General features: G+C 47.6%; 1 protein-coding gene across 4 annotated transcripts in view; it reads left to right on the top strand.

The window, feature by feature from the left end:
- The window catches only part of Mtus2 (microtubule associated scaffold protein 2), a 573095-nt gene extending 556705 nt beyond the window's left edge, over positions 1 to 16390 (top strand). For all 4 annotated transcript variants that reach the window (XM_074043623.1, XM_074043621.1, XM_074043622.1 and 1 more), the window contains 6 exons: positions 329 to 434; positions 4705 to 4778; positions 8120 to 8218; positions 8983 to 9102; positions 11610 to 11707; positions 12976 to 16390. In XM_074043623.1, the coding sequence (XP_073899724.1) occupies positions 329 to 434; positions 4705 to 4778; positions 8120 to 8218; positions 8983 to 9102; positions 11610 to 11707; positions 12976 to 13189 (711 nt within the window). In that variant the 3' untranslated portion in view covers positions 13190 to 16390. The remainder of the gene's footprint in view (positions 1 to 328; positions 435 to 4704; positions 4779 to 8119; positions 8219 to 8982; positions 9103 to 11609; positions 11708 to 12975) is intronic.

Below are 16390 nucleotides of genomic sequence, written 5' to 3'. Positions count from 1 at the left end.
GGAAGAGAGTGGAAACGGGATGGCCCAGAAGCCAAGTCAGGGCTCTGTAGAGGTGGCCGGAACAACCATTCCCGAGTGGAGCTGCTGTCTTCCTCAAAGATCCAGGCTACAGCAGTGACTCCCTGGGCAGTCACATTGCCACAAATCCTGCCTCTGCCTTGGCGCCAGGCCAAGGGTGGCTGTCACTCCAGCAGAATGACTTTTCCCTGATCCTCATGCCCTCTGACCTTTTCTTCTCATTGAGTTGCACCTTTGCTCTCCAAGCAGCGAGGATAGCGCTGACAGCCACTCCTGACTCTGGATAACCAGTAATGTGCCTCTCCTGCAGGTGGAAGACATCACCGCCAGCCACGAGGCTGCTCTCCTAGAGATGGAAAATAACCACACGGTTGCCATCGCCATCCTGCAGGATGACCATGACCACAAAGTCCAAGGTAGCGTCCAGCCTTGCGCGCAGTAGACAGGGATGGACTGTGCAAGCTTAACCCTCCTGCTGTAAAAAGAGGAGGCCTCCTTTCCTGCTTTCCTTCCTTTTCTTCTTGGAGCATCCTGTGTCTCCAGTAGGGCTAGGGGTACAGCTCAGTGATATAGTGTTTGCTTCACATGCGTGAGACCCTGGGTTCCATCCCCAGTACCATGTTAAAAAAAAAAAGGATCCAGCTAACTCTTTTTCAACCTTCCTGAATTTTGGAGTCCCTGGAGAGCTATGACAAGAGGCAGATGTGTGGTTCCACACCAGGATTCTGTTATGGCTGGGCTGGGGTGCAAGAGGGGCATTAGGATTTTTAGAGCTCCCTGGGTGATACTAAAGTGGAGCCAAACTCGAGGACTCCTCTTCTGAAGCAGGCTTTGTTGGTATGGCCTCATAAAGCTAAATGGAAACCCAATGTGGATGCACTTTTCCTGTATTTGTGGTGTTATCTGGGCCATGGCAGCATCTGTGGAGATTGCACTTCTTATCCACATTTACCAGGGGCAAAATTTGTGTCTCCAGAGCTCTCCGTCCATATTTTGTAACTGAATAATCTTTGTGGTGTGGTTTGCTCCTCATGGGTCATGTGGTGGAGATTTGGGCCTCAGAGTGGCAATCTGAAAGGTATTGAAACCTTTAAGAGGTAAGGCGTAGTGACGGGTGCTTAGGGCATGGGGGCATGCCCTGAGAAGGGATCGTGGGACCCTAGTCTCTCGGGCTTCCTGTTTGATGATGTGAGCTCTCTTGTGTGTGTTCTGTTAGTCAGCTTTTCATCATTATGATAAAACACCTGAAGTGATCAACTTATAAAGAGACAAGTTTTACTTTGGCTCACAGTTTTGGAGCTTCCAATCCATGATTGGTTGGCCTCTTTGCCTTGAGCCTGTGGTGAGGCCCACAGCATAGTGGGCACATGTGGCAGAGCGAAGCTGCTTACCTCATGTCCAGAAAGAAAAAAAAAGCAGAGAAAGGCCCAGCTTTCCCCAATACCCTTTGAGGGCATGCCTACAATGACCTTAAAGACCTCCCAGTAGACCCACCTCTTAAAGGTTCTACTACCTCCTACTACCCTGGGGATCAAGACTTTATCACATGGGTCTTTGGGGGACATTCAAGATCCAAACTAAAACATGAGGGCTTCACTACAGCCAAGCTGATGCTGGCTTTGAACCTCCAGAACTATGAGCTAAATAAACCTCTTCTCTTTATAAAGTTAGCCTGCCTCAAGTATTTTTTATAGTGACAACAAAACTGACTAATGTGTTTTATTCATCTAACAATGTCACTAAGTCCTACTAAGATTTTTCCTTTGTTAAAAAAGAAGCTTTTTACACTTTTACATGAATTTACATTAATAGACGCAATTTATTTTTTAAGAATCCCCCTCCCTTTACTCTTTGTTCTCAGTCAGATGGTTATTAAAATATATGTTAAAAACAGTAAAACTTAATGCGTTTTTTAAAACTAAAGAATTAACATCAAAGTTTTTTTATTATTATTTTCAAATGTTCTTTGTAAACAACAAAGTTCACTGTGCTATAATCCATGCTTGTGTTATTGCCTCTTTCAAGCTTTAGCCTTCCAGGAACTATTAGAAAGTGAGAAGGTCTAGCAGGAGACAAGAGAGAATAGTATCCTGAGAACAAGTAAAATATACTGCCTATGTCCTTAGATTAGTGTCCCCTAACCTCAGCTGCACGTTGGAGATTCCAATTTAGCAGCCCAGACAGCAGCGTTTTTAAAAACTCGTCAGAATGGATTAAGAAAATGTGGTATCTATACACAATGGAATTCTATGCAGCCATGAAGAAGAACGAAATGTTATCATTCGCTGGTAAATGGATGGACTTGGAGAACATCATTCTGAGTGAGGTTAGCCTGGCCCAAAAGACCAAAAATCGTATGTTCTCCCTCATATGTGGACATTAGATCAAGGGTAAACACAACAATTGGACTATGAGCACATGATAAAAGCGAGAGCACACAAGGGAGGGGTGAGGATAGGTAAGACACCTAAAAAATTAGCTAGCATTTGTTGCCCTCAACGCAGAGAAACTAAAGCAGATACCTTAAAAGCAACTGAGGCCAATAGGAAAAGGGGACCAGGAACTAGAGAAAAGGTTAGATCAAAAAGAATTAACCTAGAAGGTAACACCCACGCACAGGAAATCAATGCGAGTCAATGCCCTGTATAGCTATCCTTATCTCAACCAGCAAAAACCCTTGTTCCTTCCTATTATTGCTTATACTCTCTCTACAACAAAATTAGAAATAAGGGCAAAATAGTTTCTGCTGGGTATTGAGGGGGGGAGCGGGAGGGGGTGGAGTGGGTGATAAGGGAGGGGGTGGGGGCAGGGGGGAGAAATGAACCAAGCCTTGTATGCACATATGAATAATAAAAGAAAAAGGAAAAAAAAAGTTATTCCACAAAAAATAAATAAATAAATAAATAAATACAATAAAAAAATAAAAACTCGTCAGGTAGCCAGGCACTAGTGGCTCACACCTGTCATCCTAGCTACTTGGGAGGCTGAGATTGAAAGGATCACAGTTCCAGGCAAAAGCATTTGCAACATCCCATCTCAACAGGAAAAAAAAAAAAAAAAAAACCTGGGTGGGGTGGTGCCCCTGTCATCCCAGTGATAGTGAGAAGCATAAAATAGGAGGATCACGGTCCAGCCTGGCCTGGGCAAAAAGAAAGACTATCTTCTATCTTAAAAGATAACCATTGCGAAAAGGGTTGGAGGTATGGCCCCAGTGATAGAGCACCTGCCTCGCAAGTGTGAAGCCCTGAGTTCAAACCCCACTACCACCAAAACAAACGAACGGTAACAACAAGACTCTCCCCAGGTGGTTCTAATATGCAGCAAAAGTTGAAAGGCACTGTTTTAGAACGTAGTGACAATGCCCCTCGCTGCCCATGGCAGCCGGGTCTCAGGAAAGGGCTGTGGTGCAGAGGGCACAGTGAGCCACGCTGCTGACTTTCATTTCATGTTTCCATATATGTGGACCTGGAAGATGGTTTCCTGGCAAATGAAGGTTCACTTAGACACCATTTCCAAGGCCTTTGAATCATGTGTAATGTCACTGCAGTGTGGACATGTGTAACAGTAGCTTAAGAATTTATTATTTACAGTCGGGAAAATGTCATTGTTCTGACAGAGGGAGGAGGACCAGCAGGACACTTGGTTTGATGTCATTGAAATCAGCACAAACTTTTTTTTCAAACGTAAATTTGACTAGATTTTTGTTGTTGTTGTTGTTGTTAAGCAATTGTTACCACCAGTTAAAAGGTTTGGGTCGATGAAAACCACAACGTTTTTTCTAACTACCATTCACACTAACCAAGTGACCATTGCCGGTCTACAGTTCGCTCCTGTTCCAAGGGTAGGATCCAGGCTGATTAATGACACCTTCCCGCCTCCGGTTACAATATGAAAACAAATTGCTCGTGTAGCCAGAATGAGAAGGGCTTCACCCAGCTCACCAGACTCTTCCTGTCATTTGCTTAATAACTACTGCTGACACTGCTTCCTGCCTGACTTGCAGATCAGACTGGGATGACGCTGTGCAGGGAACAGAATTATTTCAACCCCTCTGAGAAGAACCAGTTCAATTAGTCCTTCCTTCGGTCTCAGTGTCTTCACTCTGGATCTTTGCTCAAGCAAATCCCTGGAATCTGTGGTTTTCAGATTGAGAACCCAGACAGAGACCACCAAGCTGTCCTTGTAGACATAGCACTGATCCCGTCCAGCAAGCAGGACTGGCAAGGTGGCTGCTGCGGGTCCACTCCCCTTAGACAGACAGCGTCCTCCTCAGGCCCTGATGGCTGCTTCACAGAAGAAACAGAAACTTGACACTAATTACCTGGGGTTTTGACCAGTAGGAAAAGTGGGAGCCTCAGTGGGTACCATGAGCAAAGGCGGTGATTTGGCCAAATAGGTGACAGGGCAGGGACAAAAGTGCATGCTGTTTGCTTCCCTCCCTCTTTTCTTTCTTCTTTCCTCCTCCTCCTCTCCCTTTCCCCTAGTCCCTTCTTTCTTTCTCTGCATCCTAAATCACAGCCTGATTGTCACATTCAATTTTAAACTAGTGGAGGACACTTTTTCGCCTCAAATCTGCTATATCCAGGAGTTATTTTCCTAACATCACTAGTCTTACTGTGCCTAAAGAGTCTTATTCTGTCCTTTCTAAAGAAAGACCAGCTTAACAATTTGAAATCTTTTCTCCAGAACTGATGTCTACCCATGAAGTTGAAAAGAAAGAATTGGAAGAAAATTTTGAAAAACTGCGACTGTCATTACAGGTCAGTATTGTCTTAATTTTCTTAACTGGTGTCAAGGTAACAGCAGTATTTCCACTCACAAGCATATATATAGCACCTACTGTGTACTGGACCCTGAACTAAACACTAGAAGATGGAGGTAAAGAAGCCATAGGAACTAGCTGTCTTCTCAGAGAACTGTGCCACGAATAGTAGCAGAGAGCAACCAGAAGTCACTCCTTGCACCGAATGAGTTAGCAAGCAGTTAGTGAGCACAAAAGAAGCTCAAAGGCATCGCTCAGCACTTGCTGTGGTCAGATATCAAGGAGCAGCTGAGCTGTGCTGGAAGAAAGGGGAGGACGTGGGGAAGAAAACATTCCATGCAAGGCGAATGGCATGAGGACAGTTATGACAGTCAGAATGAATAGCCACACTCAGAATTTGAAAAGGGACATCAGTGACCTGAAATTTCATGAGATGAAACATACCTTTCTACCTTTCCCCGTTGGTCTCAGATGCCAGAGAAGCCGCCTGGCTTCCTCGTGGTCTCTAGGATGAGAGTACAGGGACCCTGAGTCACATGTCTCTCTCCTGCCTTCCAGAGACCCAGCCAGCTGCTTCTGTGAAAGGCCAGTGACAGCTTCCAACCCTAGTGAGGAGCTGCCTGCGAAACAAGGGGTCATGGATGGCCCAGTTGCATTTCCAAGTGTAGAAATTCTGGTCATAGCAAGATTGTTGTGGTGGTGGGGTTTTGTTGTTTATTTTGTTTGTTTTTTGGTGGTACTGGGGTTTGAACTCATGACCTCATGCTTGCTAGGCAGGTGCTCTACCACTGGAACCATGCTCCCAGCTCTTTTTTGCTTTAGTTATTTTTCAGGTAGGGTCTCCCACTTTTACTTGGGTCAGCATGGGACAGAGAGCCTCTTTCCTCTGACCTCCTGCTGGAAGGACAGGCAAGTTATGGAGTGGGGTCTTGCTAACATTTTCCCTGGGGAGCTTATGCTGAAAATTCTAGATGATTGCTGTAACTGTAGTATATAGGCAGGAATCTTGCTTTTTCCATGGCATCTCACTTTCCCTGAGCAGTATGCCTCACAGAGAGGCTGGCCCTGCCAGGAAAGAATCCAGGACTATGGAGATTGCAGCTGTTGGGTACACCATTCAAAACGTGCAGGATGTGGTTCAGTATAGAGCACTTTCCCACATGCTCAAGGCCCTGGGTCCTATTCCCAGCACTGCAAAAATGGAAAAAAATCAGTGAGAGTTTTGTTTCATTGCTGAGTTGCCTCTGGGCCGCTGTCTTTGTGTGGTCTCCAGTTCTGTATCAGGTGCAAATCTCCACTGGCATAATCCACTTGAGCTAAGGTTCCTTGCTGTGAGGAGGATGCAGTTGTCCAAGCCAAGTTCCTTGGGCTATAGCACCTAGAGAAGCAGCTAGATTGGATGGTCAGAGAGTCAAGCTTTGAGCTAAATCCTTGCTGAGCCTGAGATCTCTGACATCACACAATCGTATCACATTCATCGTCAACCTTGCCATCGTCATCATCATCACCATGACATTTGCTGACTTCTGAGTGGCCATAACTGGTTAGGCCACCAGCTGAATCTTTGTGCCTCTTAGCCTGGCATACAGTAGCCAACCCAAGTGGCAAACAGCCTGTCCTGTCTGACTTCAACAGCACTGCTCTGTCCTGGCAGCTCTGAGACAGAATCATGGTGAGCAGGTAGAAAAGGCAGAGTTTAGTATTTTAAATCCTTTCTTGGGTGGTTGTTTTGCTTTTTAATGGTGGGGAAGGGCTGAAAAGAAATGTTTCCTTAGACAACTGTGGAAGTCGTGTAGCAACACAGACATTTTTATGTCACATTCCGGAAGGTGAGTGCCTCAGGGCAGTGGACCTGTGCTAGGACCCAGCAGGACTATCCTGGCCACGATTTCTATTCATTAGTTTGTGTGTGGGCAAACTCCTACTGACTGATGACTGCACTGCTGAATGTGCCAGCATTGGCATTTATTGGCACTTAGGGGCTATTGTTTCTCAAAAATGAAATGAAAGTAACTGGAAGAAAGAAAAGCCAGAGGAAAGAGAGCACTTGCAAACCAGGGGCCCCTGAAATGATGAAGGAAGCCAGCAGTGCAGCCAGCCTCTCCTACGTGAGGGTGTTACTGTACAAAGACAGAATTCCCAATGCCCTGCTGCTACTGTGTGCTGGGATGAGGCCATTTCTCCTGCCAGAAGAGCTCATGGGAGGCCCTAGTCCCTCCATTTTGCAATGGAGTCGTTAGATGGAGGACTTTGGAATCCTCAGTGAGAGTGAGCCACGAAGGAATGAGGATCTCCTTAGTCAAGAGTTAGGGCTCTGCAAGCATCCTTTGCTTGCCATGGTGACTCAGGTTGGGTGGGGAGAGGTCCATGTATCTGCATCTGTCCTGGGAGCTGGCGCAAGGTTCTGTCCCTCAGGCATGTTCATTCCTTCAATGTACACATAGGGAGCTTCCCTGGCATTGAAGCTGAGGGCTGGAAGTGTTGGCCTAGTAGGAAGGGAGTCTTAACAGAGAGGAAGAGCCTGTGTGGCTAGTATCACAGGGCAGTTTGGATCAGGGCTCTGCTACCCAGGTCAGAGGCCAGAAAGGCCAATTGGGAGCCAGCAGTGAGTGGGAAGGAGAGGTCTGGCAGAGGAAGGCACTGCCAACAGGGGATCTGGAATGTGAGATTGAGAGCCCAGAAGAGGCTGACTGTGTTAAGGAGCCTGCAGCTCACTGTGAGGGCTGTGGGGTTGTAGGTTATAGAGTAAAGGGTTCAAGTTTGTATGTTAGAAAGACCAGCCGGACTGGGGCCTGCAGGCCAAAAAGCAACCATGCAGCACTGGGTCCCAGAAGTAGCCAGTGGGGTGCTCGGCCTGGGTCTGGGGACCAGGGAGTCCATGGCTTTCAGAGACATGAAGAAGGTAGGCTTGTTGGGATTTGGCCACCCATTGGCTCAGTCATTTGAGGTCTTGGTGGTGACAGTAGGAGGGGGTCTCAGGACAGAGAGATGTCTGGGATGGTGTGAAGTTTTCTGGTGTAAGCTTTATAACTGAGAACAAATCTTCCTTAGGGTGGGTTCACTGATCCTTCTAAAGTCAGGACTGATGTCCTCCCACTGGATAGTCTATCCCTACTGATGCCCTTGTGTCTGTGCTGGAGAAGTTACCAAGAAGGGGACAGCCAGGGGCATTAGGTGGCATCTCCCTCTGTCATGAGAATACAGACTCCCTTGATTCCTCTTTGCTAAGTCCCATGGTAGACATTCAGCAGAGCCCCAGGGTGAGGTGACCGACCCATCACCCCAGCTTCCCAGGCCATGACGGCCCATGCTAGGCATCTTCTCTATCATTACTTGCAGGACCAGGTGGACACGTTGACCTTCCAGAGCCAGTCTCTGCGGGACCGAGCCCAACGCTTCGAGGAGGCTTTGAGGAAGAACACGGAGGAGCAGCTGGAGGTAGGCACTGCTGTCCGGGCCTCCCAGAGCATGAGAGCCAAGGATGAGACCTCAGTGCAGACCTGCTGCCGAAGTGACAGCTGGTTACAACCTCCCTGGCATGGTCAAACAATGGCTGTCAACACCTCTCTCCTGGGATAGACCACAGCCGTGGGGTTCCCTGTTGACCAGCTGTTGTGCCACATCCCAGTTGGGGTCCCTGGGCTTTTGTGACATGCACATCTGAAAATACCACCTCTACCCCATCCTCCAACTGTGCTTTGGGCTGGTGCAGAGCGGCACCAGCTGCCTGAGTTAGAAGATGGAGAGGAATGTTTTCCAGAAAAGCTGGGAAAACTCCTTTCTCTAATGTAGTGTTGTCTGAAAAAAACTAGGACACCCAGTTAAGTTTGAATTGTAGATAAGTAAAATTTTGAGGGTAAGTCTCTTTCACTGAAATACTTACATGAAAATAAATAAACAAACAAATAAATAAATAATGTTTTTTTGAGATGGTGGCCAGCAGTTCAGAGTCCAGATGTTCCAGTGAGCAATGGCTATGTCTTACTGCTTGCCCCACTCAGAGCTGGGGTTTTAGGGAGCTCTCAGTGGAAAACTAGCTGGGCCCCTGATTAGGGATGCCAAGAGCAGCCTGGCCTCTTACTGGCCTGTGCTGCTCGCTGGGCGGCTGTTACAGAGAAACACTGAGCTGGACTCATGACATTGGGTCACTGTGGGTTTTGCTGAGAACCTGACAAACAGCTTGTCATTTTCTCTCTCTGTAGATTGCCCTGGCCCCTTATCAGCACTTGGAAGAAGATATGAAGAGTCTCAAGCAGGTGTTAGACATGAAAAATCAGCAAATACACCAGCAGGAAAAGAAGATTATTGAGCTGGAAAAGCTGGTGAGTTGGTCGGCTTGCTCAGGAGGGAGCCACACTGATGGTGGTGTTCAGAGAGGTGGGCCCCTTTCCTGCCTATGAGCAGGAAATTCCAGAGCTCAACCCTGAGGAAGCCAGGAGTTCTGATAAGGCCTCTCAGAGGGGCCTTTTTTGTCCAGTGCTGGTGGCTTCCTGGTCAACTGGCTGGCTTCGTCTTTGCTTCACTCTGTTTTTCCTGTGAAAGTGCTGTGTGACCCCTCACTCTAGAGGATGTGGGGTGTCCATCGATACTGAGCACCACTCTCACCTCAACAGCTTGTCTGGGCATAGATGTTTCCATGAGCCATTTTACAGAGGCAAGGTGGAGACTGAGGAGGGGGACAGTGTCTCACCGAGAGCTAATGAGTGGCCGGGGAGTCCTAGCCTGGTGCTCCAAATCCCTATCTGGCAGAAGGGGCAGAAAACTCTCTGGGGTCCCTTTTATAAGCACACAAATTTCAGTGATGGGGACTGTACCCTCAGGGTATAATCACCTCCCAAAGACCCTTGTGAACTCAGACACTCCACCTCAGTCTTCCAGCTGGGCTCCTGGGAACTAGCCAAGAGCACTCCCTAGGGAAACAGAACTCAAGGTTTCACCTCCAACCTGAGGCTTAAGTGCCAGGGAGGGCTGCAGTTCCAGAAAGGTGTCCAGAGTGAGGAGCAAAGACGCCTGTGTCCACCAGAGTCCACCTTTGTGCAGAGGTTAGGAGGGGACCTGCATAGATTCTTATTTTTCCCCTTATTCTTTAAAATAAATTTTGCTGCTATAAAAGGCAAATATATGCATTATAAAGTAAGATAAAATAAAATAAGACAATTAAAGCATCATATTTCTACCACCATTAATGCCTCCCGGAGCTGCTTCTTGGACACATGCATGTGTGTGCGTGCACACACACACTGCATTTTGCACTAAACAAACATCTGTAGCCTCCTAACACATCTTTAACTTGCCACCTCGAGAAGTGATCACCTTGTTTCTGGAACATGTTTTGCAGCTGGCTTATCCAAACCAGTTGCTGATCCCAGAGCACCTGTTGCTTTTGGTTCTCATGTCCCCTCTCTGCCTAGCACTGTCCCTTTTTGCAGATGTCTTTTACTGCACGGGTGCTTATCAGGTAGGAGGCACCCTGCAGATGAGCATCTGTTACCAGCATCTAGGTGATGGGGGTCACCTGGCACATTCTAGCAACTCAGACCTTCCCAGCACCTGCCATGATCTGCAGGGAGCACAAGAAAGTGCCTACCGCCCACCGGACCCTTGTGTAGCCTGGCAGTGTGGGGACAGGCCTCTCTGAGAGCAACCAGCCATCCTCCTCCTCGCTAGGCTGTCTGCATTGGGTCATCCACAATAAACCCTGGGTTTATCTGGCTCTTTGGCCATGTCCCAGAATTCTGCAGACATGCCTGACTTCTCGCCCTGGAAACCTTTCTAGACAAACAAACCTATTTGCTCACTTCCTGTTTCCCAGGAGCAAAGATGAGAGCTGGTTGGGATGTCTTGCTGAAGATCAGGGACAGAGGCCAGTCCTGTGGCTAGGGTTCCCAAGGTCTAATCATAGGCAAGTGACAGTTTTCCTTAAAGATTAACTACATGAGCAGTGAATATGTCATATTCTTTCAAAAAATAATTTATTAGGTGTCAGGCTCTGGCGGGGGGCACAGTGACAGGGAAAATGGCATAAACTGGACAGGAATAACAATCATGGGATGATGGAATTTTTTGAGAATGTGTCAAGCTGGTCTTTGTGTTTCTAAAACAAACCTTTGCTACTATATTTTGCAAAGCAAAGAAGAACCCCAAGATTTCCAGAGTTCTTTGTGTTCCTCGATGCCCAGCTCCTCAAAGTAAAAAGGCTGTCCATGTTAATTGGTGCAGACATTGACACACAGCTCACACATACTCTCATGTGCTCCCACACTCACACTCACTTGGTTACACTCTATGTGCTCACACTCACATTCAACCAACTGTAGTGCCCACTGGTCAAAAAAAGGTCCTGGTGGTGTCCATAGCTTGTCTCTGACAATGGCAATGGCCTGGGACAATAACTGTAAAAAAAGTATATTTATCTAGGAACTCAGCTCACACACACAACATAAACAAAATTTAAATATATGGCTAAAATGTATGTAATAGTGTTCACTTTTACTACATATAGTGCATTCTGGCATTTTTTTTTGGTTTGCGTGATTTTGGTGGTACTAGGGTCCTCATGCTTGGAAAGTTCTCTACCACTTGAGCCATGTCCCCTGTCCTTTTGTTTTTAGTTTGTTTGTCAGGTAGGGTCTTGAACTTTTGCCTGGGCCTAGCCTTGGACTGCAATCCTCCTACCTCCACCTCCCAGGTCACTGGGATTATAGGCATGTGCCACCTCACCCAGCCAACTCTGGAATTCACTATTTTGTTTAAAAAAAGCCAAGGAGACTGGTTTACTGCCTACAGTGTGGCTTTGCTCTGAACCTCTTCCATACTGCCCCCTGTATAGGCTGAAAAGAACATTATCCTGGAAGAAAAGATCCAAGTCCTCCAGCAGCAGAATGAAGACCTCAAAGCAAGGATTGACCAGAACACAGTTGTCACTAGGTAGGTGGGCCTGGTATCTGGTCTAACAAATCATGTGTCACCTTAAAAGTGACTTTGCCCTTGAGCTTCTGTTTATCCCAGTGTCAAAGTTGCCTCACCCTGAGCCATGAGGCCTCCTGGCATAATCTCTTGGCATCTTCCATAAGACCAAGAAAAGCACAATACTGTGACTACTTGGTCCACGCAGTAACTGCCCTGGGAAATGAGTGCAGCCAGCAAACGTGGGCAGTGGGAGCCTCCCACAGCACTGGGTGGTGCAGGGATTTCTTTCTGGAAGAGAAATAAGGAGAGGAGCAGGGGTGGAATGCTCCCAGACAAAGGAGAACCAGTACTAGGTGAGGCCTCCCCACCTCCCGGCTTCTAGAAATACCATTTCTAGCTAGGTTCAGCCTGTCCCTGCAGGGTCTGCTCTGGGGAGCCTCCCTGCTACAGCTTAGAGAGGGTGAAATTAGGGTGGTGGCTTCCTTAGCCAGCTGCAGGTCATTTTTCCCATGAAGACTGAGCCACACTGGTGAGACCCAGGCCTGAATCCTTGCCTTGCCTTTGGTCCTGGACTGGGCTTCTCCATGTACCCTAGTGTGTCATCTGTGCACAGACACACACAGGCATGCTCACTTGCACACACATCCCCACACTCATGCACAGTCATACGCTCTCACACTCATACCCACTCTCACATGCCCTTGAACTTGCTTGTACTCTACTGGCTCACACTCGTGTGTTTGCATACTTGCCCTCACACACACACATGTTTGTCTTGTGCACACACACATGCATTTACATATGCAGTCTCACTGGCCTCCTTGCACCCTCAGCCTGAGACTGGAGAACCCACTTGGGTGCCACTAGCCCCCGGGGATCTGCCAGTGCCCTCTTTAGGCTTCTTGTGGGCCTCAGTCTGTCCAATTTTAAAACACATGTGAACTTATTCTTGTTAATTCCTCAAAGGTTATCATTTTAAAAAAATTTGCAAGAAAGCCAGCAGCTCAGGCTTCATGACAGAAAGCACAAGAAGCGATTATTTTTCATTGAGCATCCTTTATCAGCAAACATTAACCAAGCATCTGTTGTGTGCCTGATACCACGTTGGATGCTAGGGTGTCAACATGCAGAGCCTTGCCCCTGTCCTGTAGGGCTCACGGTCCAGCAGGTGGAGAGATCATAGACTGGCGATGGCTACCCCTCCCCTTGCCATGCACCCCTAGCTAGATCTCAAGTTAAGTGTCATCGGCATGCTTGCTGCCTGACTATCATTCTCCCCCGTGCAGACAACTGTCAGAGGAAAATGCTAATCTCCAGGAATATGTGGAGAAAGAAACCCAGGAGAAGAAGAGATTGAGCCGAACTAACGAAGAGCTGCTTTGGAAGCTCCAAACTGGGGACCCAACCAGCCCAATTAAACTATCCCCCACGTCCCCCATTTACCGCGGCTCCTCCTCGGGACCCTCCTCTCCAGCCAGAGTCAGCACCACGCCCAGATGACGTCACCATGCAGCCTATAGGAGCTCCGGCTTCTGTCCACCAAGAGAGTGCTGGCCAGGTGCTGGCCCAGCTGGCCTGTGCGCATGCTCAGTAGCTGCATAATGCATCCTAGGCAGCGTCCTCTTCTGTCCCCTATGTAAGACTGTCCTGGTATTAGGAAGGTGTAAACAGTAGAGTCTGATGTGCAAAAGTGTTTTAATCATAGTTAGAGCCAAAAGAAAGACAAGTCCAATTATTCTTGAGCAATGACCTTCCACTGCAGAATTTCAGGTTCGTCACAAATAGCTCAGTTTTGGATATACTGAATAATCATTATGTACTGCACCGATACGTGTGTATATTCAGATATACATAGATACACAATCGGTGGTTCTGAATTGCATTTTTTATAATGTGATATGCTGACATATTTTAGTGAAGGTCAGCAGTTTTCTAACTTGTGCCTAAGAATTATTGGGAAACAAAAATGCATTTCTATCTAGCCTCCCAGGAATATTTCTACCCAAAATAGAAAAAGGAAAAAAAAAACAGATTCAGAGAAGAAGCGCCTTTCAACCTACCACCAAGTGATATTCTGCTTAACACAAACACCAGCGATCTGTGAACATTGACTGCCTTTGGAACAATCAGCGTCGTAGTGGACATGACGTGAGGTCACTGTTACTCCATTCACAGGTCTTAATTATGAATCCCCCTGTCGTGAGTGGATGCCCTCGTGCGTCCACAGGGGAGACTGTAAGGGTTGAGCAGTTTTACCAGTGTTACTCATGACAGCGACTCATGTATAGTCTTGTAAACACAAGTTTTGCTTTTTGCCTAGATGGCATCTTGCAGTCGGTCATTAAGCTATTTCTGCACATGGAGGAGCACGATCTTTTAAAGAGAGGGTGAGGATGACCTTGGAGATGACCGATACCTTTCGTGTCCTATCCTTATGAAGGAAAATTGCTGATAGGGTCCATCTTTAACCGGGCACAGAGTAAGAAAGTATCCTGTGTTATTCCATTTGGTTTGCCCTGGTGTGATGCTATAAAAATGGTCAACTTATTGAATTACCACCCTCAGGCCTGCATTTCATAGGCACCCACTTCAGTTTGGTTCTGTAACTCAACACCATCACTGCACATTGAGATGGTTCAGGGGTTCTAACAGGGGCTTCCAGAAAACCAACCTATCTGTCCCAGGGGACCAGGTCTAAAGGTGCTAGGTCACCCCACTCCCAGAAACCCAGTTCTACTTTCTGTGAGAGGACCACAATGCTGCACCTGACAGGGGTCCCATCTTAGGGGCTCCCAAACAGAGGGGCCCAGTGAAACAGCCAGGCAGTGGTCACCAGCTACTGGACTGGCATTTGTCTCTGAAGTGGTAGAATTAGATCGTGAAAGGTGTTCATGTAGTGCTGTGGAAGATTAGGAGCATGACACACAAAAGAAAGAAGTAGTTTTAACAGTCGATATGATGATAATGACGCCTTCGTTTCCTGTATGTGACAAACACCCTGCACTTTTCTCCCAAGGCCCCTCAAAAGTTGTCCTGAGCACAGGCCTGTCTTGGAGCATGCCCACAGCAAGAAGAGTCATGGAGGCGGGAAGAAATGGCCTGTGGAAAGGGTTGGCTTGCCCAGGGTCACATGTGTGACCAACACGGAAGAAGATGTGGTCTATGTCCCTCCCGTGGTTGAAAACTGGGCTTCTAGCTTCAAGTACATCCGTGTCTAGCAAACCTCCAAGAACCTTACCTTTCTGGGGATATACACAGTAGATACATATTGAAGAAACAGGTCTTTTCCCTTTTGTGGTTCTGCATGATAGTGTGATGCTGAGTTGGGCGTTCCATTAGAGTAGAACATTGCTAACACACAATTACTTATTCTTTTAGCAGGGACAACCTGCAGACACAAGTTTAGTGGCAGCTTAGCTCTCCAAACTAGAACCCACTTGTGTAACATAACCTGCTAAGCACAACTCTACAGCAATACAGACTTCTGTGTGATGTTAGAATGTGGTAGTGTGTTCAGCTGTTGTGGCCAAGTTGTAGCAATGTTAGGACTAAGTAACCCTCACTAGGTGGACTAGGGCTTTGCCCCAACCAGCCCTGACCTTGGGTGCTTGAGTTCATTTCCCCATGGCCCTGGCTTTGGTTTTCCCTCATGGATACCCACCATGTGTGGCTCCTTATCTGAGTTACTTCTCCCAAAACACAGGTGGCCATAGTTGCTATGCCTCTGTAAGACTTCTGCCCCACCCATTAGAATCTGGACCTCTCTGGAGATCTGGAGGTCTTCCTCTGCTCACCCCCCCAGGCTGGGGCGCTACACCCTCCTCAGGTGCTGCAGACACACTTGCCACCAGCAAGGTCTTCATGGCACTGGGAGACCTGTCATTGCCTGCCCCGACCCCTGCTTGCCACTGACAGGGAGGAGGTTCTGGCCGGACGTCAGGACAGAGCAGGGCTGGGGGGCTGGCACTCTCTGGGATTAGTTGAAGGGGATCACACCGTTCCTTTTCCTGCCCCTCCAGTTTCTGTGTTGCATATTTGTGTTGAACTCTAAAGCCTATTAAAATGACTTGAGGGACTTTCTGTGCTATCCACTTGGTGAACTGGAGATCTGTCCCTTTCTGACTGGGAATCCCAGGCAGAGATATAAGGGGGTCTTTTTTGTGTGTGCCAAGGACAACTGATTATCACTGAGAGAAGTCTAGGGAATCCCCAGTCTGCAGACTCAGTAGGTCCAAGGTCCCTACAACCTCCTTTCTGCCCTGGGGTCTTCAGCAGCCCATGTCTTGGTCCCATGGCTCTGCTCTGTCCAGCTAGGGTAAGCTGAAGTGGGTTGGAACGAGGACACAAAATCATGATCACAACCCCTGTACACACACACACACACACACACACACACACACACACACACACATTTATTTCAAATTCAGAACCTGGAGAGTGTCTGTTTCTCCTCAAAAGAGAGTTTGATCTATCTCTATTCCATCCATTCCGTCCAGTTGTATGGTTTTCCTCTCATGGGCCCTCCTGGAGTGGTGGAGTGGTGTGCTTTCTGGCAGGTCAGGATGCTGGCATCTCTGTGGCTCTTTCCATATTCTCGGAATGATAGCCAGATACCCGTTTATCCATTTCAACCTGAAAGTGCCCACTCCCCTATCCAGCCCGCCTTTGGTTTGGGCTGTGGCTGGTTTGGCCACCCTGAAG

Source organism: Castor canadensis, chromosome 10 (assembly GCF_047511655.1).
Source record: "Castor canadensis chromosome 10, mCasCan1.hap1v2, whole genome shotgun sequence".
Taxonomy (NCBI): Eukaryota; Metazoa; Chordata; class Mammalia; order Rodentia; family Castoridae; genus Castor; species Castor canadensis.
Note: the sequence above shows the minus strand (reverse complement) of the source record. Positions and strands in the feature narration are given on the sequence as shown.